This window comes from Toxotes jaculatrix, chromosome 7 (assembly GCF_017976425.1).
Source record: "Toxotes jaculatrix isolate fToxJac2 chromosome 7, fToxJac2.pri, whole genome shotgun sequence".
Lineage (NCBI taxonomy): Eukaryota > Metazoa > Chordata > Actinopteri > Toxotidae > Toxotes > Toxotes jaculatrix.
Window position 1 is genome coordinate 25,320,826 of NC_054400.1, and position 22,561 is coordinate 25,343,386.

The 22,561-nt window shown below is 40.1% G+C and overlaps 1 protein-coding gene across 1 annotated transcript in view; it reads right to left on the reverse strand.

Moving 5' to 3' along the window:
• loxl2b (lysyl oxidase-like 2b) overlaps window positions 1-20,432 on the reverse strand; it is a 38,645-nt gene extending 18,213 nt beyond the window's left edge. The window contains exons 1-5 of the mRNA XM_041042815.1: window positions 20,389-20,432; window positions 19,611-19,935; window positions 16,787-17,146; window positions 16,183-16,358; window positions 2,718-2,929 (exon numbers count right to left, since the gene is read on the reverse strand). Of these exons, the coding sequence (XP_040898749.1) occupies window positions 2,718-2,929; window positions 16,183-16,358; window positions 16,787-17,135 (737 nt within the window). The 5' untranslated portion in view covers window positions 17,136-17,146; window positions 19,611-19,935; window positions 20,389-20,432. The remainder of the gene's footprint in view (window positions 1-2,717; window positions 2,930-16,182; window positions 16,359-16,786; window positions 17,147-19,610; window positions 19,936-20,388) is intronic.
• Between the last annotated feature and the right edge of the window lie 2,129 nt (window positions 20,433-22,561).

The following is a 22,561-nucleotide window of genomic DNA, read 5'->3' on the forward strand; positions in this document are numbered from 1 at the left end:
TTCAGTGATGAGTAATGTAAAGGATTACAGTGAGAGATTCCCTCACTCATTCCTGGAATCCTCCGAGATTTTGGGGGTCAGCTGTTTCTGGGAGACAGATGGGAGGGTTTGATTCATTTTGTCTCAGTCCTTGACATCAGAGGGGTAATGGTATGTGTATGCAGGTATACAGCCGATGCCCACCTCTGTGCAGGGGGGATATATCTTTACCGAAAAATAGCTACAGATATGCATCAGTGCACATTTCACAGACAATCATGTTGTAGTTTTTCATGTACAATAATCTGTGGTATTTACTGCGAACAGGAGACTTTTGTTCCCTGACTTTAGTCTTTAGGGCTGTGCCTCCCCACCGGCAACATAAGGACCCTGTTAAATCTGCCTGCGGAGGGAGAGCTGCGTTAACGACAAACACAAGGAACAGATGTCTTGCCTACTGATGTTCCATAACCCATAGTTCACACAACTAAACAGGTAAAAACTGGCTAACAGTGATTACACTGATGACAGAAGCTGGAAGGAGAAGCATCTCCAGAAGGAGACCAAGAGGCAAGCATTACATTAGCTAACAAAGTTATACATCTGCAGTGCAGGAGGAGTACTGTGTGCTGACCAACTCTGGAGTACGTATTAAGATTCTGAAAGTTAAAGTACAGCGATATAAAAATATAAAATATATAAAATATAATATAAAATGTATGTGATGTAGTGGGTGATGATTTGTCTAAGAAAATGCTAAGTAAACTTCAGGAGCACACTAATTATTTTTGTATTTTTTTGCAGAAAGACCAATGAAAAAAATACTGACTGAGAGATTACTAGTGTTATACTTTCTGCATTCGCAAGACGTAAATATAGTCATCAGAGAGTGTACGCAAGGCTGTGTGGACGTCTGTGTTCCCACCAACTTATGATACTATGCTACAAGGACATGTGCCGTTGGTGTGCAGATTCCAAGTGCAAGGGAGTATAATTTAGGCCTTACAGAAGCTAGGAAATCAGAGGTTAGCCCGAATGTCAAGATTTCACTCTCTCTATATATTTCTATTACATGTTTCAAGAGTAATAGTTGATAAATACTTGATTATATTCTTTCCCTTTTTTTTAAAAAAAATCTACCTTTCCCAAGACAACAACAAGATGGAAGTTCATATATGCATATTTGAGGGATATATATATATATATATATATATATATTTATATATAATTTTATTTTTTTCTGGGTTAAAATATTGAATAATTGTAATGTGTTTTGTGGAATGAAACAAAAAATCTCCAACTTAGAAAACATAGAAAACCTTGAATTCTTCACTTCCATATTTCATAAATGCATTTCATTTAAATCTGGCCTCTCCTCAGACTGACTCTGGTTAAAGCTAAACTGGAAGCTACACAGGAGAGCCAGAATCAAGACAGACTCAGGATTATGAAACAGTGGCAGCTCTTGGCTCCGTGTCATCGTCGTTTCAGATGGCAGCCTGTAAAAACACACCGCACGTTTCATGGGGCTGAAGCAGGAGCAGGCTGACACGTAGATGGAAAGTTAAGGAGCCGTCGCGCTCTGCTGTGGTTACCTAAAGCAGAGGAAACTTCCAGCCCAGGCAGACAGTAAATTCAAGGTTAACTTGAGTGCTGGAGTTTTTATGGTACGCCGCGATTAACCTGTGGCCGCTCGGCTGCAAACTTCTTTGTATAAGCAAAATTTAGGTCCCTCCTCAGTCACTCACACATTACCACAGCTTTGTGGAATGCACTGATGTTGGATATACAGGAGCCAGGTTGGGTTTCAGTATGTAAGGGCTTGTGATGTCAAACATGTAACCCACACACTGAAAGATCCATGATTCAGGGATATTTCAATGTATTTTAAACATGAAACATTTTAAGGGTTTAGGTATATATTTTACTATGAACTGAAACACAATTGTATTTTACAAAAGGGTCTCTTAAGCAACAAATCAGTAAGAACAGACAGCAGTCTTTAGGGTTCCCTTTTCAGTAACATGCTGAGAATGTCACGACTAGCAAGCATGTATTATTTTTAGATATACAGAATACAGTTACAAAGTCAACAGAGCAGCAGAAAGACACACAAAGTAAGTTTGGGGGTCGGGGGGTAAACAGGAAACCTAATGAGACAGCATCAGTGATGGACAGATTTGACCTCAACATAAGATGTAGAAGTCAGTGTGCTGGGCTGTTGTTGACTAAGCTGAAAAAGCAAAATATAAAGTTAAGATCCTGTGACACTGAAATAATGAGGTTCCCTCTGTGTTCACAGCCTCTGGTTAAGGTGGTGTAGAGAGTAAATGGCATCTTTGGAACCACCAACAGTTTCATCAATGTCAACAATGAATGTTTTGGTCCACTTTGCTGTGGAGATGTGTGAGTGTCTGTCATCTCGTTTGCACTGAAACCAGATCCAGACTACATGTGCATTCATGTTTTTGTGTGCATGTTAGGCTGAGGGGGACTGGTTAACATGCAATTACCAATTTGTGGGTGTGGTAAAGAAACAGGTCAGAGTTGATCATCTGCCCAGAGCCAGATTTTGTCACTATTCAACTAAACACCCCAATTTGGCCAATTTGTTCCACAATACCTTATAAAACCATGGATTTCTGTATAAGTGACCACTAGTGAATGAAACCCTAAGTCCTACTCTCCTCTCTGAGTTACCCAGGACCACACATACTGTACTGTAGTGGAATACTCACTTGTAGACTCTGGTGTTGTACTTCCTCTCCCCGGGGAAGCCAAACATGCCACAGATGACTCTGCTGTTAAACTGGGTCCACTCAGTGTTACAGATCTGCTTCCATTTACCACCATCCTTGACCTCCACATAGCCCTCTGTTACAGGGATCCGCTTACGGTATGATGACAGGATGGGTCGTATGCGCGCATCCTCCACCTGAATATCGAGGTTCTGTGGACGATATATAGAGACGTGTGCACATAGGTCAAGAGACTTGCTATAATCACAGAAGTAAAAACGTAAAGCCATTTGTTTTCTAGCAGAAATTATGCTTTGTAATGTAAAGTCTTTGTATTTCTGTGAAATTCAGTTCCAAACATTTTGTGTACGTGTTCATTTGAGAAATATGTTAGTTTTGTATAGCATAAAGAACCTTCATTTCCTGGTTCAGACATTCCTCTGAAATCTAATGTGATGTAAGCATGCTGTACATCACATCTGCCAAGGACTTCCTGTGTTACATAATATGCAATCAAAGAGCATCACGTCCACACTGTAACCACAGCTGCTCAGCTCTGTGCTGCTGCTTGTAAATCTTCTCCAGATTGCTCAAACATTTTTACAGTGAATCACCTTATTAATGCTAAACACTGTGACCGGCTGCTCTGCAACTGTTTCTGGCTTTAAAAGCCAAAGGTATCAAAGGGTTTCCATGGTAATATGTGCAACACATTTAGGTGTCTTGCTGGAAAACAGTCAATAAAGAAAAGAATGCACGAGCACAGCACTGTGAGCACATATGCAGTAGGCGATAATTAAGAAGTTTCCCTTTTTTTTTTTTTTCCCAAACGACTCAGGTCTACATCGTCACAGACTTGTGCAGTACAAGCTTTGGATGGTTCCACCACTAACTGCTGCTGCTGAGTGGTCAATAAAAATTAAACTGATGCTACTTTAATTGTTCAAAGTCTTCTATCACCCACCACATTACATGTGACAAGATAGGTTTAAGTTCAAAAGTGAAGTGTGGGGACTAGAGGCTACTCATAGTGTCCATAGTCACCCCGATAGCATCTACCAATAGCCTGCAGGTGAGGCGTTTAGGGAACATTTGTAATTTGCAGCTACAGAAAATAACTTGGGTTACTCTTTAACCCTCTAAACTGCACGAGTCTCTGCACACTCACTGGTCACAAGCCATGCCACCCACCACCATCTTAGTTTGCAACTTCAACAGGCCAATCAAGAATGAATGATTTATTAATAAACATAGAAAAGAGCATTTAAGCAAAACTCAGTCAAAAAAAAAAGCTCAGAGAGTTTCATTTCAGACTTTTTGCAGGGATTAAATAAACATTTTCCTCTCCCATAGACCTAACCCACATACTTGTGCTACGTGACAGTGCAGGCTGAGGGGAGGGAATTGAGTCTGGCTGGGGGGGGATACATCGCTTTGCTCAACAGATGGGCTGGTACAGACTCCTCACATATACAGCCAAGAGGAACCTAGACATCAAATAATGAGAAAGGAGGGTTTCCTAAATTGGCATTTGCCTCAGGGGAATGGCAGATGCTACCAGAGTGAAAACTACAAATCATCAGTCTTAACCTCTGCTATTTTCTCCCAAAGATAACCACATTAATCATTCTGGTCAGAGGCAAAGAGGTCTGGACTGCGGAGAATATAAAACTGTATACAGGCTGAAATCATGGAACATGATAATGACTGGAAATGTGGAGACGGTGACCTTGTCTGGGATTACTGGATATACTGTACATGACTTGGTGGCCAACATGCAAAAAAACAAGTTGGAGCCAAACGCTTTGAGTCAGATGAGCAAGTAAACACAGACTGACTGAGCATTCAACCAAACAGGACACTCAGGCACCGACAGATTGCTATGAACATGCCTGTGCTCAAATATCAAGATTCAATGTCAGATAAACACAGAAAAACATACTGCATAACGCTTTCCCACTAACAGATTCACTCAAAATTGCATACAGGAAAGCTTATATAAAAATCTTACAAAGCTACACTTATGTGTTTCAAAGTTGGCACATGAGAGACACAACTAGCTCCCCGGTTAATTCACATGTCAACTTCCCACCTCCCCCTCCTTGTTCCTCTCCATTTAATTTCTCTTAATTCATTTCCTGCTTAGTGTTCATACGGTCCTCACGTTTCTGTGTGCAGACAAAAAAAAACATCCATTTGACTGCTGAAAAGAAGAGATTTCTAACATGTGTGCCTTGTTTTGGCATACTCTGGGGAGGGGTGGGGAGGGCTTTCCTGAATCTTTGCTTGTCCAGGAGGAGAAGTGGCACGGATGGAAAAGCCATTAGAGGGATGAGTGGTACAGGAGAGGTGAAGGGGCCTCAATCTGTTGCAACTCAGCTCTGATTCACAGGGGCTACTTCGAGGTTGTCCTGTTCATTTTCTATTTCTATTTGCTGCTTCAAACCATAATTTCTCAATTTTTCAATCTCTTTCACTAAACACTAAATACTGAACTTCTTTATGTAGGAAGGAAGTCACAAGTAGAAGCAGCAAACCACTCTTTCCTAAAACACTGCAGCTGTCATGTCGCATCAAACTAGAAATGGAAACAGTGCTTCTACTGAAATCAAATTTGGATTAAATGACTAAAGTAGTGTTAGCACTGTGTAGGTACAATGTAAGTTTAAGTTGCATTGATTAATTCTTTGAGGATAAAACAACAACCCGAACACATTAGTATAACTTAGCCTATAAAGCAGTTGTCTAATATGTAAATTTACAAATCCACCAGATGTGGATTGCACGTCTGGTGGACGCATCATTCATGCTTCTGTCCATCTGATGAACAAAAGAAACATTCATTGTCCTTTTAGCTCTATGTTGGTCTCCACCAGCTTCTGAGAAAAATATCTGGCTCTTGACCTGCGACATGTTTGACCTTCTACACCAGCTTGTTGCTAATTTTGTCTGTCTGTTGTGTGGTGATGGGCAGGCAGCAAACAGTGATGGATTATGGGTGGCTGTTAAGGAGGCTGATGACTTTGTGAGCTGTAAAACCAAAACAATGAGCTGAAAAATTCTAAAATGCTCATTACTGATCAAAGCAACATTTCAAGTAGCCAAAAAAGGCTAAACCGTCCACAGAGCTGAGGGGAACTGCAGAGCTGAGAGACTGTTTCCTGTGTCTTGCCACTGTGTGCAATGCTCACATTAAAGAGAAAGACATAATCTTTATCTGTGAATGCTAAATTCACAGATAAAGAAGAGATTTATTGGAACCAGATGAGGCTATTTTGCTGTAATGTAATTTAGCATTTAGACTTTGTTGACGAAAACATGCTGCCATGACTTATGGCTGTAACAGGGACGTACTGCAGTGATTTAATGCCAGCTTGTCTAAGGACCACAGGACATAAATATAAAGAAAACTACAGCTGGGGAACAAGCTGTGAATCACATCAAAGCAGCAGAAACGCCACTATTTCTAACGCTTGAGTTGAAATAATCCTTGATTAAAGAGTAAAACAGCTTAATGAATCAGTCACATACTGCATAATTAACAAACCTACACAATAATCCTTCCCTTATTCACTCAGTGCAAATATACACTTTAATGTAAACCACCCTTTATATTAAGTTTTTATTAAAAGCAGAGCTGTTTGTACCATGACTGATTATAGCTTTAAGCTTTAAGATGCACCTTCAAAACATGTTACCAATGAGCCGATTGAGCTTCTGCTGAGCACTGGTCACTGTGTACAGAACGTGCAGCCACATTACAGGATAACAGCTTAATGAATTTCCCTACATTTCCCATGATTCTCTTAAGTAAGTTGTTTTAATGACATCATCATTAGGTGACCACAACAAGAATGAGTAAAATGGGACAAGAGGCTTGATACAACAAGCATGTGTACTGGTGAGGTATGGCTTGATTTTTTTGTTTTACTTTGTAATAAAACCTGTGGGTTTTTTCCTCCTTGAAATAATAAAGTTGTGGTGTAACAGTAGAACAACAACAGAAAAGTCATTAAGTCAGTAGAGTGAGTTTGTTATAGCCCCCCATAAGCTGCTGGTCACACCAGACCAGGTAAGGTTGTAGCAGCAAAACCCCTAAGTGTATTGAACTGATCAAGGGAGTGTTTTTTTTTTCTTTTTTTCATTCCTCTTCTCCAAACTGGCCATATGAGGCCTTTGTAGCACAACAAGAGACGAGGGATAAAATGGCTCCAGCAGCCTGCATTAACCAAACCCCAAATCTAGAGAATATCTTCCAAAGTTTGGTCCAAAATGAAGCAAGAAACCATTTATCTTTTAGTTTGTCAGATGGAAAGAATCTTATTGCCCCAGGTTTACTGTCAAAAGTAACAGTTTATTAAAAAAATATTCAACTCAACCAATAAATTCTACTTCTCTCAGATGGAATAATAACATGTTCAGATCAGAAAACTGTTTTACCCCACTAAAGAAACCTTTTTCCATTGCTCTCATGCTGATGTTCTGGAAAAGGTTCCAAAATGGCAGCCCTGAAGAACAGGATCCCTCTAACTACCCGAGGAAGAGAAGTCTCTGAAAAAAAAGGGGGGACGGCCAAACACCAAAGACTCATCAACAATCAAAAGTCCTACTCATTTCTTTGCTGCTCCTCACAAGTCACTTGGGAAACATGAGCTATTGTTTCAGATACTTCAGCTCGCCTACAGTTACACTCATGACTGTTAGAAGACGAGCTGACCCAGAGCATTCCATAGATTTTAGTAACTACAGCACAGAAGTTCTCAACAGTCCACAGTAAAGACTACACTTGCCAGCAAAAATAAAATGCATGGAGCTTAGCAACATATGGTTCCAATAGAGGTCTTCAACAACTCTGCCAGCAGAAATCACCTCACATCTGCAGCAATGAGACGCAGGGTTCATATGCAGTGTGGTATTTAGTTGCAATCTTCTTTCTGAGAATTTTAGTGAGCCTACAGTCATTTTCAGCGATGGCTGTGATTCTCGTTTTTCTTTTTTTTTTTTTTACAAGTCCCTATCTGGACCTGAAAGACATGTCTAATTAATATCCAGTCTTTCTCAAGAGCTGATTACTCCACCAGCTGCGATACAAATTGAGGACTATGTGTTTTCGCACAGTGTTTACAGAATGCAGAGAATGTTGTGTGGCAGTGTGCATTTCCTCCTTTAGAGTTGATTAAAAGAGGCTTTGTTAACAAACTGGAAACAGATGTTTCGCAAAGTCATGACAAACCCTGAGCTGAAGCGTAACTTATGAAGACAATGACTGAATGGAAATGAACTGCTTTTATATGACATTAAAGCTGAAGTGATCTAAAAACACGTGGAAAATAAAGACACGCTTGGGAGTGACTGTAGGGTACAAAGATCTGGGTGGTGGTATGGCTGGTCTCATTTTGAGTTTCAAAGCAAAAAAAAAAATATTGTTATCCGTCGATAGCAAAGTAAATCATGAATGTTTAAGCTGACAAAAGTTTGAAGTGTGTCACACCAACTAAATACACAACAGCTGTTTAAACTGATGTACCAATATTCTGAAATAAATCTACACAGCTGTTGTGTTTTTCCCATGCTCCTCTGCACTGCATGTACCGTGAGGCGCTGCCCAAACACAAAAGCTTTGTGCACACATACTGTAGCTGTTACCAAGGTATGAAAACATACCTTCAACTAAAAATACTAAATAAAAAACCCTGCAGTGCAACACAAAGAGCACTGTGCCTCTGTGGTTGTACAGTATTTGTCCTTTCAAATGTGAATCGCATGACGTGTTTGGGAAAGATGGCTCATACATTCATTTTTTTAGTCATATCCAGGGAAGTGTATATTCCAAAATCTCAACATAAATTGTGATCTCCTGAGAGCACAACTAACCCACAAGCACGGACAGCTGTGATATTTTAAAACGAGACAGGTCTTCAGCCGTGCTCCGTGAGCTTTAGTTTAGCATGTAAGCATGCTAACATTTTCCAACCAGCAATAAACACAAAGTACAGCTGCGGCTGATGGGAATGTCATTAGTGTTGCAGGTGTTTAGTCATAAACCAAAGCACTGGACAAATTAAACTGCTGACCTGACGATGGCGCGAGATGAAAAATCAGGACATCACCAAAGTAGCTGGAATATATCATCTGGGAAGCAGTAATGCCTCCACAAAGTTTTGTGCCAAAGTGTTTCACAAAGTAAGTGATGAGAGGAGCTGAGCTGCTGCTGCTATCACTTGATGAAATGTCAGGGGGGATCACCAAAGTCATTATGATTTAGCCTCTGGGCAACACTGGGTATGTGCACCAAATTTCACTGCAGTCCATCCAAAAGTTCATAGGACATTTCGCTCGAAAACAAAAATGTCAAGTACGGCTGAGGCTGACAGGAATGTCAGGTGTCCGGTCATAAAGCAAAGTACTGGACAAATTAAAAGTTTGACCAGGAGTTGGCGCAAATAGAAAAAGTCAGGGGATCACCAAAGTTATTAAAATTCTTCCTGAACAGGATATAAATGTCTGTATGAAATTTCATAGCTGTTGAGATATTTCAGTCTGGACCAAAGTCAGACATGACTGACATTATCAGTCCTAGCATCACACAAGCAGCTAAAAACTCAAAGTCCTCTAACCAGCCAGGAAATAGTGGTTGGACAAAACTTTCCCAACTTAATTAGTCCAATGCTTCATTTTAAATAAGATTTAAAATGTGTATCTGAAAATGTGACAAAGCCTTACCTCAGGTCTGATTACTTGTGTACTTTTCTGTGAAGAGGCATCATTTAACAACACGGCTGATTAAATGTGACAAATCTGTTCTGCACATGTCTAGTAAAACACAAAAACAGTCATATAAAGAGATAACTTGTCTGTCTCAACACAATTAAGACATTGAAATCCATTCTTGAAAAAAAAAAAAACCCGAACTCTGGCCTGTGTGAGATCCTCCATTAACACTGATGTCAGATGGAGCACTTCATTTTAAATTCTCCAGAGGCTAAACATCCGCCTGCATTGTGCGGTGGGAATGTGATGCCTCTGGGTGAAAACTTTTACGCAGCTACAAAAACATCTGCCAGCTATGTGAAATATAATTAAACAGTTAAAATCATTTTAAGATTGTGACACAAAGGGCAGCCATGTATCAATCCAACCTCACAGTACAAACACGGTCATTTATGGCGCCCTGCCGCAACATGGCTGGAGGTTTACGGTGAGGAAAGTGGAAGATTTGACCTGAAGGCCTCAGAGGGGAAAAAATGACTAAAGAGCGGAAAATGGGAGTTGTAAACTCTGCCGGGGGGATACTATTTCTTGTGAGGGAGCAGTGGAGAAAGACAGGAAGGAGGGAATAGAGAAGAAAAGAAAAGCTGCAGTTAATGAAGAGAAGAAACAAAGAGGAGAGCTTTGGTTCTGTTAATCCCCGCGGTCAGATTTCATCCATACCTGTTCTAACATAGCACCCTCAGAAGATGTGTCAGAACAGGAGAGCACACTATCAGAGACAAACTGAGCAAAGCAGCATGGGATGTGACCTGTAGGCGTCTGTTATCACCACGATCTTCTTCCACTGCCCACATTTTTCACCATGAGCTGTGATCACATGTTGTCCTGACTTTCAGTGAACAAATTCCTTTAATTTACCAATACCAAGAAGGTTTTATTAGAGGTTTTGTTTTAAAGGTACAGTGGTACTGTCTCTATTTATTTACATACACTAATGTCAATCTTGAAAGTACAGAAATGCATTCAGAAAACTGAGATTCAAATAACACTGTACTGTAATCACAAATTGTGGAGTTACATAAAATAAGCATGCAGGACTGAAAATGTCACCTCCAAATGAAAGTACTGAATAATTAAACCTGCAATAAGTGATTCTTTCTGGCCACTGAGGGACATCTGAACAATCAGTAAACACAGTACTGACATAATATCACCTTATAAAGTTGACGTGGCCATTATTCACTCTCCTTTTAGCTCCATTTTGGTCTCTTCTTCATGCTCTCATGCTCCACTGTGTTCAGCAGATAGTTACTAACTTTGTCCGTTTGTCGTTTGATGCTGTATATGTAGTTTACAGTGGGTGTATCAAAGCTGTTTGTATCAGAGCTTTGTTTTTTTCTGCTGCTTCTGGGAACAAGGACGAAGAGAGCAGTGACGCTGAATCAAAACAGTAAAGTTGCGGGACAGAAAACAATGAATGACGATGAGCAGCCCTTTTTAAATAGATCTCTAAATCTTTGTTCATATTGAAATATTAACGTGCAGTTTTAACATCTTATCTCTTGTCGATAAAATAACACAGAGGAGTCACAGGTCAGAACAGCCTTTGCGTAGCCTGAGAGGTAAAACACAGGGCAAATAAAGTCAGCCCTGGCTGCTGCTAACAAAACTTAGCAGTAACACCTGATGTTTTTCTGTCTCATGCTTTGTCTCATCTAAATTTCTTTAAGATTATTTTCATCATCGATGAATCTGCTGATTATTTTCTAAATTAATCAATGAATCGTTTCAACTATAAAATGCCGCAAAATGATGAAAAATGCTCATCACAATTTCCTCCAGCCCACAGTGATATCACATTGGATTGTTTTGTACCATCAATACTTCAGAACCAATAGATATTCTCAGTATACTGTGACTGAAGGCCAAAAAACACATTCTCACAACTGAGATGCTGAAACTAGATAATATACTGCAAAATTGACTAATAGCTAATCTATTAATCAACTCATCCGGCAGCAGGACAATAAGCAGTCGGACAATAAGATGACACTGTTTAGAGAAAGCAGTCAAAAGTGACTGGGACACGTTCCAAAGTGGAAATGAATATATTTCAGTGTGCAGATGTCTTTGTAGCATAGGCCACACCGGACTGTGAGAAAATGTAGAAAACATTCAACATGATCACCCATCATTTTCTCTGCCTTTTCAAAAGCTTTTGATGACTTATATAACTGGAGGATGTTTTCACCAGAAATGGCTAAAACGATTACGATACTCAGCCCTAATTACATCTCACCAGACTCCCTGCACTGCTGACAGACATTTCTATAATGCTCCTTTGTGTAGCCAGTCTCCACATGAGTTCCCATTTCTCCATACAGTCAAATGGTTAAGAATATTCCCCTTTCACAGGCTGCTCCTCAGATGTTTCTAACTGCTGTTTGTGTACCAACTTGGATAAATCAGGTTGAGAAACCTGACTGCATCACTGTTCATATAATTTGGATAAATGAGGCAGCCTGTTGGGCCATTGTGGAAATGGGTTCTGCCAAACATCACATTTCATAAACCCCAGCATTTTTTTTTATGTTGAAACTGGTTTAAAATGGAATGTAATGCATGTGCATGTGATCACAGGTCAGACCTCCGAAATTCTCTGCAGTCAATTCTGCATAAACTGAAATGCTGAGGCGAGGAGCAAACTTCCTCAAAGCACGGCAGGAATATATAAATAAACACTGGAGAGATGCCACGTTAAATATTCTAGAGACGCAGAACTGTACACTGGGTGTCAACCTGCATTGTTTACTGTCCAGCTGACTGAGACACAGTGCTAAATATGCAGTCACTGTAATTCATGCGAAACCATGAACTTTCCTGACCACATAAGAACAAATTCGGGGAACAAGATGTTTATTATCCTCAAGTTTACAAGTTGGTCAAAAAAAAAAAAAAACTAGCAATGCTCAAAATGCAACACCTCTTCTTTAATTTCAACAATGTCAGAAGGCAACGCACACACAGAGAGGAACCTGAGCACTCATGTCAAAGGTCAGCGACACATGCATGCAAGGGTTCACGTTTCACCTCCCTCCTAGCTCACTCTCTGGGTATTTCCTTTGCAGTTGACTTGCCGGCCATTGTACTGAGGTTACCATCACCTGAGAAGGCAGTGGTGCCACTACATGCAAGCTCCTTAGCACTCTGAAAGCCTACTAATCATCCCACACCGCAAAAACCTCCTGCGACATGTCGTCATGGCTGCCATTTCTCACCAAAGTGTGCTTGTGTGAGTCACCAGATTACCACTTCCAGATGATAAGGCCAGGCTGGGCTGTGTGGCAGCAGGGACCGACTGGCTGCGTTTTACATGCACGGAGCCCACGTGATTTCTTTTAGTGAATGGAAAAGCTGAGTCTGATTTTCTTTTCTTTTTTTTCAGCATCTATCCCAGCTTGACTCCAGACGTCTAGACCTCTCCAGACGCGCTCTCTGGAGTATCATAATCTTTACCTTTTGTCTCTGTAAACCTCCAAAGAGGAAGTCAGCTAAATGTATCCGCTCCCACAATGCAGCTTTAAAAGGGAAACTCCACCAGTCCTGCACATCAAAGTCTGTTTACATGTGTTGGAAAGTACTTCTGCATATGTGAAAAAGTTTTCTGGATAGAAAGACTTCTTTGACTTCTCGTCTTTGAAAATGAAAAAAAAAAAAAAAATCTGGGGGTGTGGAGAAAAGCAGTGATGTTACTGGACCTCTGCAGCCCACTCCTCATCTCTGCTTGAGGCTCGAGGCTACATTAGCTGCAACAAGCATAACACACCCCAAACTCCAACCTGACAGTCAGTGAAGTTAGATTGTGAGTAATGACTACATGGACATATCATTACCTTTTAAGCTGATATTGTGAATTCGTTATCAAAACGAAGTTTATCCAGCAGTTACAGAGCAACATCAGCATTCATTCTGAGCCATGTTTCTGGAAATCATAGTAAATATAAGTCCAGTATTTTCTCTCTTTTCGTTCTGTTTTTGGTCTCTACCAACTCCTGAGGGAAATATCTCTCTTTAGCTTTTAAATGTTCCACTATGTTCACCTGCATGCTGCAGATGAAAGCAATGCTGAGAGAGCAGAGAGCGTGCACCAGAACTGTAAAGTTTTGGGCTGGACAGCTAAACAATATACTGAAACTCATCTGTAACACTCTGTAAAGCCACCCAGCTGCAGATCCATCATTCTCTGCAGGTTCATCACTGAGAGCAACACCTTTCACATTAGGTGGGTTTCCATTCACGTGCAGATTCAATTTGTGAATAAAAAGAAAACCTAAATGAAAAGAGCAAAATTTTAAAAAAGACTCTTGAAATATTGGAAAAGAAGATTCTACACTTGGTGTAGAGGTCCAGAGGTGGAAGAGTTAGTGAACTGATGAAACTGTAATGCAACACAGTGCAATGAAAACAGATCTTGCTCACTTAATCATTAATCAAGCTTCTACACTGTGGAGATGAAAAATAGCTGCAGACAAAAACATCGTACCTGTGTGGAAGCGTAACCTTCCATCATGTTTTCTACATTGTTCTTCACTGTTTGAGGTTTGACTGGTGCGCTTTTAACTGCCTCATCTTCACGCAGCCTTTTCATCTGCAATGGTTTAATGGCTCCTGACTGGAGAATTAGCGTCACCAGTTGTTTATTTCAACCAACCGAGTCTTAATATTCCTAATAACAGCTGTGGATGGAAACAATTTAGTTTTTTTCACTTTGTCATTTGATATATTATTATCATAAAAATATCAATTACAGCCACTTTAACAAACTCGACAGTTGGAGGGAGTACATCTGACAAGCTCAGGGACTCGGTGGATAGTTTTTCAATTTTAAGCTAACCGTAGCAACCCCCTAAAACATACAAGTTGCTTTTGGAAAAAAAAAAAAAAAAAAAAGCTGTTGTGAGCTGTCCATGCATGCTCTGACATTATGAAAAATGCTCATTTAGTTTTGAAACTCTGCAGAGGAGTTGGTCAGTGAGAGAGACAGACAGACAGCGGCACAGAGAGCTAGCTCTGGTGTGCAGTTTGCTCATAACGTTGGAATGTGGATTCATGAGGCCTGCACAGTGAGCAGAAAGATAACATTCTGCTTTTGGTGGCTCTTAAAGGTCCACCAGCTCCAGACGACTCGACAGTTACGAGTGCAACACCTAATAATTACCGGTTTAACTTTCACTTTCGCTGACACACTTTTACTGCAGGCTATTTAAAAAGGAGCATTATTAAAACACAGAGTTGGGGCGGGTTATTGACTTTAAGTGTACAGAGCTGTTTCCAGCCAACGACCAGGAGAGATTTATTATCTAAAAGGATACTCTGAGTTCAACTAAGCCTGTGGAAACAACTGGATGATGTGCTCTGTGATTCTGGAGGAGCTCTGACAAGTCTGATGTCATCAGGGTTATCTCCGCTTCAGCTTGCAGTGAACAAATGTTTTCTAGAAAGTCTGTGTTAAAATTGGGGCTGTGAAGTATGAAAGACATGGGCATTCATAATGCAGGGAGGGTCCAACAAAGAGATGCTATTAAGCTGTATCATGGGAAATGTAGTATCCAGGTGAACTTGACCTGTACCAGGAGACTACAAGTCAGCATATCTCGGCCTCTGTTACTTCAATTTCACCCATTCTTTCTTTAATCTGTCTTTCACAGCACCCCAGCTTCATAGAGGTGCAACACTAAATTTCTAGAGTACCCCTTTAAACATCAATTATTAACTCATTACCTACACTAATGCACCTTTTCAGACATGCACCTCTTTAAGCCCATGTGATACCAGTGTTAAAGTCTCAGTCGTTCAGTCTCATGTCTGAATAGGTGCCAGAGTCACTTCTGTGTGTTTTCCACTCATAAAGCCACGAGGAAAGAGAGGTAAAATAAAACTACCCCTTACAACCACAATAATAATCACATCCACAGTCCCTCCCTATATTTTTGACACCAGCTGCATTGATGACACCATGAACATCCAACAAATACTTTACATACTGAATGCTAGCAAATAGGAATGAAATGAGAGTCCCAGTAGTAGAGTAATAATCGAAGTAGAATAATTGTTTAATCTAATCTTTAGCACATTCAGTGTGAGAAGAGGAAGCGATCGTTCCTTCCCCTCACGTTACTGACACAGGGTTCACCAAGTTAAATTTACTTTTAATGACTTTTAATTGAATTTTAATGTTCATGGTTCATGGTCCTACTGGCCAAAGTATGAAAGTAGAGACGATACGGCCAAGAATGATCTATCATTATAACTCATTTTTGTCTTCCCAGCAGCATATAAGAATAATTCCTAATGATATTAACTCAGTGTGACTTGGATTATTGGCGTTATATGGATGAATGGATGAACTAATTAAAAATGATGAATTTGTTTCAGTTCATTTGAGTTTTTAACTGATGTTCATATAAGTCTGATGTTGATGACAGCAGAGTCCTCCAACAGCCTGCAATCAGATACGGAAACGAATGGAGCAGATTCCTCTGTCTGAGCAGGGCTTTTGAGACTTAAGTTGTGTTTGCACAGAATAACTAAAGGCAAAACAGATCATAAAGCCCAGCTGTCACCATGCGAGCTGACAAGGTGTCGGCAAACAAATGTCCTCTGTGGCACATAGTAAAAAAGATGCCATGGAAAACAAAAGGTGTGCAAAGCTTTTGGGCTGAAGCGTGCAAGATTTCAGGAACTGAGAGTTTACCTCTACATGGTTGGGCAGGGTGTTGACAAATTTAAATCCTGGTATCCTCTTGTCGCTGCACACCACGCCTACGTCTTCAGTGTGTTTGCAGTCTGAAACACCAATCCCGTTGGACGGACACAGCGCCAAGGTCTTTTCTTTGCCGGTGCAGTGGAGATTGTCGAACCAGATGGGTCCTGACGAGACAGAAAAGCGATTGATCAGTGCTTCCATGGGGAGGAATTTTTCCCTTCAGTAGTGGAAACAAAGGAAAAGTACATTTCTGTTGAAGCCGAGGCTGGTTTCTCCAAAACCTGAGGAACATTTTCAAATTACATATATAGCAAATAAGTTATAAAGTGAAACCTCAAACATAGGGGGGCATATAACATGTTCAATCAGTACTGGCCAGTAACAGTAGTAGTAATAGTGAAAGTACTAGTAAAATTAGTGGTAGAAGTAGCTGTAGCAGTTTAACTGGAAGTAAGAGGAGTAGTAAAAATAGTAAAAATCAGATGTAATATTTTATTGTGAGGAATATGATGATGTTTGAGTGAATATTTGTTATATTGAATGTTTCTGTGTTTCCATCCTGACAAGAGGAACAATATGGAGGTAAAAGTACCTTGTCCTTTCCCATATTTCGAGGATGGAAACCATGAGATGGCTTCCAGGTAGCCCAGCTCCCGACACACCACCTGAGCGGCGTGGATAGTGAAGTCGTCATCACAGACAGTTCCCCACTCGCCGTTGTAGAAAACCTCGACGCGGCCCTCGTTGTGTTTCCTCTTATCTCCTGCCAATCGGAGCTGAATCCTGGGCGTGTCAGGTGTCAGCTGTGGGGGGGTGTATTGTTCCTGCTCTGGGTCTGGGTAGCCCGGTGGGTAGCCAAGGTGCTCATACTGGGCAAGGGTCTGCTTTAATAGCAGTAACAGAATGACAGTGCAGCAGGGCAGATACTGGGTGGCCAGCATTTTGGTTGGTACTGTTGAAAAGATGAAAAAAGTGGTCATTAAAATTCCTTGGCAGCTGTGTGAGGTAGTTGTTCACAATGGTACTTTCTGTTTATCACAGATGAACCAGACTGAAGAACAAGAAAAGGGGGGGAAATTTACTTCATTGATTTTTCACAGAGGTCATTTTACAGTGTGAGAAAATGATTCCTATTGATGTCGTCTTGATTTTGGCTTGGAATGTGTAACAGAAAGTCTGTGTTACAGAACGAGGACATGGCATTTGGGAATGGGCATTTACCAGACAAGGAGGTCTATGATAGATAAAATATCAAGCTGCATAATGGGAAAAGGATTCAGTGTTTTGGAACTTGACCCATACAAGGGACTAAAAGTCAACAAATCTGTGCTTGAGCTTCTTTGGAACTTTTTTTTTTTTTTTTGGATGGATGACACGTGATGTGAAAGGGTTTGCTCATAGTGAGAAACCACATGAGAATTAATACCCGACCCTGCAATTTCAAACAGCCATTAAAAATGTTTTCATTAGTAATGTCTCCATTTGCTATGGAGTTATTACAGCAGTTATTACTGTGATATATCAATAGATGATATAAAGTAGCTAAACATTCATTTATATGAAACAGTTGCCAAGATTTTCAAATCACTGAGTTGAGAGGTGATCATCAAATGTTCACTCTGAGTTTTGTTCACGTCATGAGTCCAAGAAAAGCTGGACTCAAGCCTGAAACAGACACCTGCCGGGTGATGTAATGCCAAACTCCTACAGAAAAACACTCACATATGGCTATTCCACCGCTGCTTCCTACCTTTAAAGACAAAGAATACATCACAATTCCAAGTCAAAGACTGATATACCCGAGAGTTAATGATCGGACAAACCACGACTCAAAAATATGCTTACAGCCAAAATCAGCCACTGACTCGTCAACAGCTTTGTTTCCACAAACCAATCAAATGCTAAAAGCTCAAAACCTTCTGCTTTTGTGTAAAAAAACATCTGGCAGATGATCCTTCAACTGCAGGGTTTCTACTTTCCTCATTGTAACGTGGCAGTGGTTACACAAGCTAGAAACAACACACGCATTACAGAATGAACAGATGGAATGAAGCCCACAGCCTCTGGGTCTGTGTTCAATGTGTTAGTCCAAATAGTGAACAACACTGTCAGCATGGACATAAAAACTCTAGTTCAACTAAGGTATTGCTCATACAAGTGAGAGAAGCTCATTCTTGAACGTTTTCCACGTAAAGCTCAGAAAACAAACGCTCTCTTTCATGATTTCTCTGGCATCTGACGTCTAATTCATCAGAACAGCATATACAGGATGCTCCTTTTCATTTAAGAACCAAACAAAATGTCAAGAACGTTACTGAACCAGAAACCTTGAAATCTGAACCATGTGCTGCCTTTAGCCTCAGAAACACTGACAGATGTTATTGGACAAAAGAAAATCGTGTTCTTGAAGATATTTTAAAATGAAAGCTACAGCATTTACATGAATGGCTGTTTAAACTCTGCATCTTAATGTCAGCCATGTTGTGCTTTAAAAAAAAAAGGTTGGAAGAGGCCTTTTGTGGCCTATATATATAATCCTCCTTTCACCTTCATGGAAGTCAGACATGTGTCCCACCTGCTGCTGGAGGGGATCTATGCATTGGGCTGAGAAGGTCAAAATGTCAGTTTATAAGAATCTCAACTGCTCTTTTCTGAGACCCTCACAGCACTGCTTCACTGCATGTACTCACAGAAAACAGGCTGAGAATGAAATTTAGTTTAGACTGACACTTTCTCTATTCTATTTTCCTGCAACTGATGGTTTTTTTTCTGAAAATGCATCGAGGACTGAAACTATTGGCTATTTTCATTATCGGTTAATCTCTTCATTATTCTTCAGATTAATTTATTCACCTTCATCTCAATAACACTGCACAAAATCCTGGGAAAAAAAAACTTGGCCAAGGTGACATTGTCACATGGGTTATTTTGTCTGACCAACAATTCAAAACCTACATGTGTTTTATTTACAGTGCTATAAAACAAAGAAAAGCAGCATGTTTTGCATTTTGGCTTGTTAAATGACAATCAATTATCAAAGCTGCTGAGGATTGATCCTCTGATGATTGACTAATAGATGAATCAAGTAAGTGTTTAAGCTCTTAATGTAATGCTAGTACTGTGGTAATACAACAGACATGTTTAAATGGTGTGAACCGTGTAGCAAACTTTCTGTAAATCCTAACAAACTTCCTAATCCTACAACAGATATTAAAAAAGACACCATCTCGTATCTTATACCATGATGCAGCCACTAAAGCTTAAGACATCACAGCACATTAAAAACATCATTACAGCGCAACACACACACACACAGTTTCTCTACAGTTTCACTAGAAAATAAAACAAGGTTATAGCTTTGATTGTTAAACTCCTGATGTAACTGTCGCATATTTTCAGGCTCTAGTTGAACTTACTTTTCTTGTCGCTGCTCAGGACAGTCCTCTGTGAAACCGAGAGCTCCTGCAGGCTGCAGTAACAAGCTGTATGCAGCCCAGCGTGTTCAGACCAAAGCCCAAAGTCAGCTGTTTCTTCTCCTTCTCTCTAAACTTTCACTCCCTCTCATGCAAATCGGAGCCAGGCTTTGGACCCGAGCTGCGGTGGCCCCGCCCACTGCCGCCCACCTTTTGCGATGACCTCACCGGAGATGGCCCGGGATGTGGAAACAGCGGATCCGACCTGAACACAGCGCTCACAGTGATGTGAATTCTGCTATGCTGCTTTCAAAGAGTGTCGGAAAAACTGGGGAGAAAAAAAAAGAAGAAGCGGACAACTAAGCAAATGTCTCCAGGAATAATCCTGCCAGCACTCATTTTAAGCCAGTCTACAACTTTATAATGGAACTAGTGACAGTGTACAATCTAATCAAGTGCATTTTTTTCTGATGGTTTCTCATTTGAGTAAAATACAGTCTTATTAAGTTATTTTAAAACAGCTGTAAAGCATCTTTATGATAATTATTTTTAGTCTTGGGCCCAAAACGTCACTGTTTTGGCTCAGTCTCACTGTTCGCATAGTGTTTTTGCTGAAGCAGGAAACAGCAAAAAAACAAACAAAAAACAAACAAACAAACAAACAGTTAGAGACTACCTGGGGATTATAGTGATGAATTTAGCAGCTAAAGAGCCAGAAAATTTTCTCAGGAATTGGTGGAGACCAAAGGGGAGCTGAAAGGAGAGTAAGTATTGGACTTACTGAGGATTAATCATAAATGGCCAAATCTTGATCCATGTCTGCAGGGTGTGTAAAGATTAGCTCTTTGCCGAAAACTTTGTCAGCTCAAACAATAAAAAAAATTAGAAGGTAGTTTGATGGAGTTTAGCGTGACAGGCTTTAGGCCTCAAGTAAAACAGAAAAACAAAATATTAATTCTTCAAGCATTTTTACATAGAAAAGAATAGGCAATGAATAAATTATGGTTTATTCATTTGTTCTTTCATTTCAATCAGGCTGCTAAATGTAGTTAGCAGTTCAGTTGCTGTAAGTACGGTTTATGGTGTCCATCTCCTGTCCTTCCACTGACACGGACATCATCTCTTAGTTTTTCCACAGATTATAACCTAGTATTCATATCTTTCACTCATTGAAAATACATCAAAAAGACTGCGTAGGAGGTGTGTATGGGAAGATGCACCAGGGACATTTAGCTCAAAAATCATACACATTTCCATACTGTCTTTAGTATTAAATGCAGTTTGGCAGTACTAATGGTAAGGTACTATAGATTTAGATTTCATCAGTCTACAGTGATGAGTAACATGCAAAGAAAACCTTAATCCTTAAAATTTAGCTTCACTCCCTCAGAACTCATTAACTGTAAGACTTACTGAACCTATTCTGTTGCATTTTTAAGTGCTATTAGCTGGAAGATGATGATTATGCTAAATGGAGTGAGTTCTTATTTTGGTTTCTGCCTCATTTTAGGAATGAGAGGCACAGAGCTGCTCTCTGTTTCAAAAATGAGGTGGAACAAATGTCCATCAGGCGTGGAATTAATTGATATTTTAATTAACTTACGGTGAATTATATGTGGTGCAGCATAGAACTGTAAACATTAACAACACTTCTTTCACCATTCTTTCCACACTCTCCTGACTTTACTTTGTCCTCAGTTATATTTCTGAAAGTGCATGAAGGTAACTCCGAACTGTCATGGGTGGGAGGATGTTTGCCTGCCAAGCTCCTCTTCATTTAGCAGTCAAATTTGTATGTGACCTATGACATGAGTGCAGCATAAGCAGCCCTGCTCTAAGTGTTAAAAACCTTCACTGGACTGAACTCGACTCTGCTGCCACCTTGTGTACAACAGGACAGGGCAGTTATTCTTTCAATAATTTGGCTAAGTACAAGTACTGATGTTGCAGTTGGTTTTAAAATTCATGTGTTTAGGTCTTAGATGTGTTTGGTTACCTTTTCTTCCCAGAGTTTTTACTCACAACATAAACCAGACAGCTCATTAGTGACTGTGGTGCAGACTTGGCAGTGTGCGTTGGGCGTTATTGTTTTTTTTTTTTTTGTGAACAGGAGGAAAGCAGTGTGTGTTTTGTGAGGACAGCTGTGGTTGTCTGAGATCTTTTGGTTTCCAGAACACTCATGAGTGAAGTGGCTTAAAGTCATATCACTCATATGAAAGTTTCAGAGAGAAATACGTGAAATTCAGGGGAGTCTGGTTTGCTTTGCTGCTTCTATTGTGTTACATCACTTGACTTTCATAATACAGGTCTCTTGCCATATACGGCTTTCATTGAGATGTCTGTGGCAACTTATGATCATGTGTTCCACCGCTTTCACTCTCAGTCATTGAAGCATTACTGGAGACTTCAATTTCAGAAAAAGATCATACATCAAGAAGCGACCGATCACGATCTTCCCCTCTTTCATGTTCTGCACAACAGCGACAGATTTTCAACCTTGGTTGTCACAGTTTCAGTCAAGGAGAACTTTCAGAAAGGAAACATGGTGTGAACGAGGGGAAAAAAAAGTATCACATTCATTAGAATAATTCTCACGGTTCACAGGAAATAGACATTTCGATAAAATTTTGGGGATATTTTTTGCCAAAAGTAGATGAAAAGATTGATACCGCTGTCGTGTCTGTATGGTAAATATGAACCTATGGCTAGGAAATGGTTTAGCTCAGCATAAATACTGAGAACAGGGGGAAACACCTAGCCTGGCTCTGTCCAAATGTAAATAAAATCCAGCATTACATCTAAAGCTCACAAATGAGACGTGTTGCGTTTCATTTGTTTAAAATACAAAGAAACAAAAAAAAAAAAAAAAACATTACAAAAACACCAAGGTGTGGTGTTATGAAAGGGATTATGTGCCAAACTATTTGTTGGCCAGGAGCTTAAGTCTCCACTAG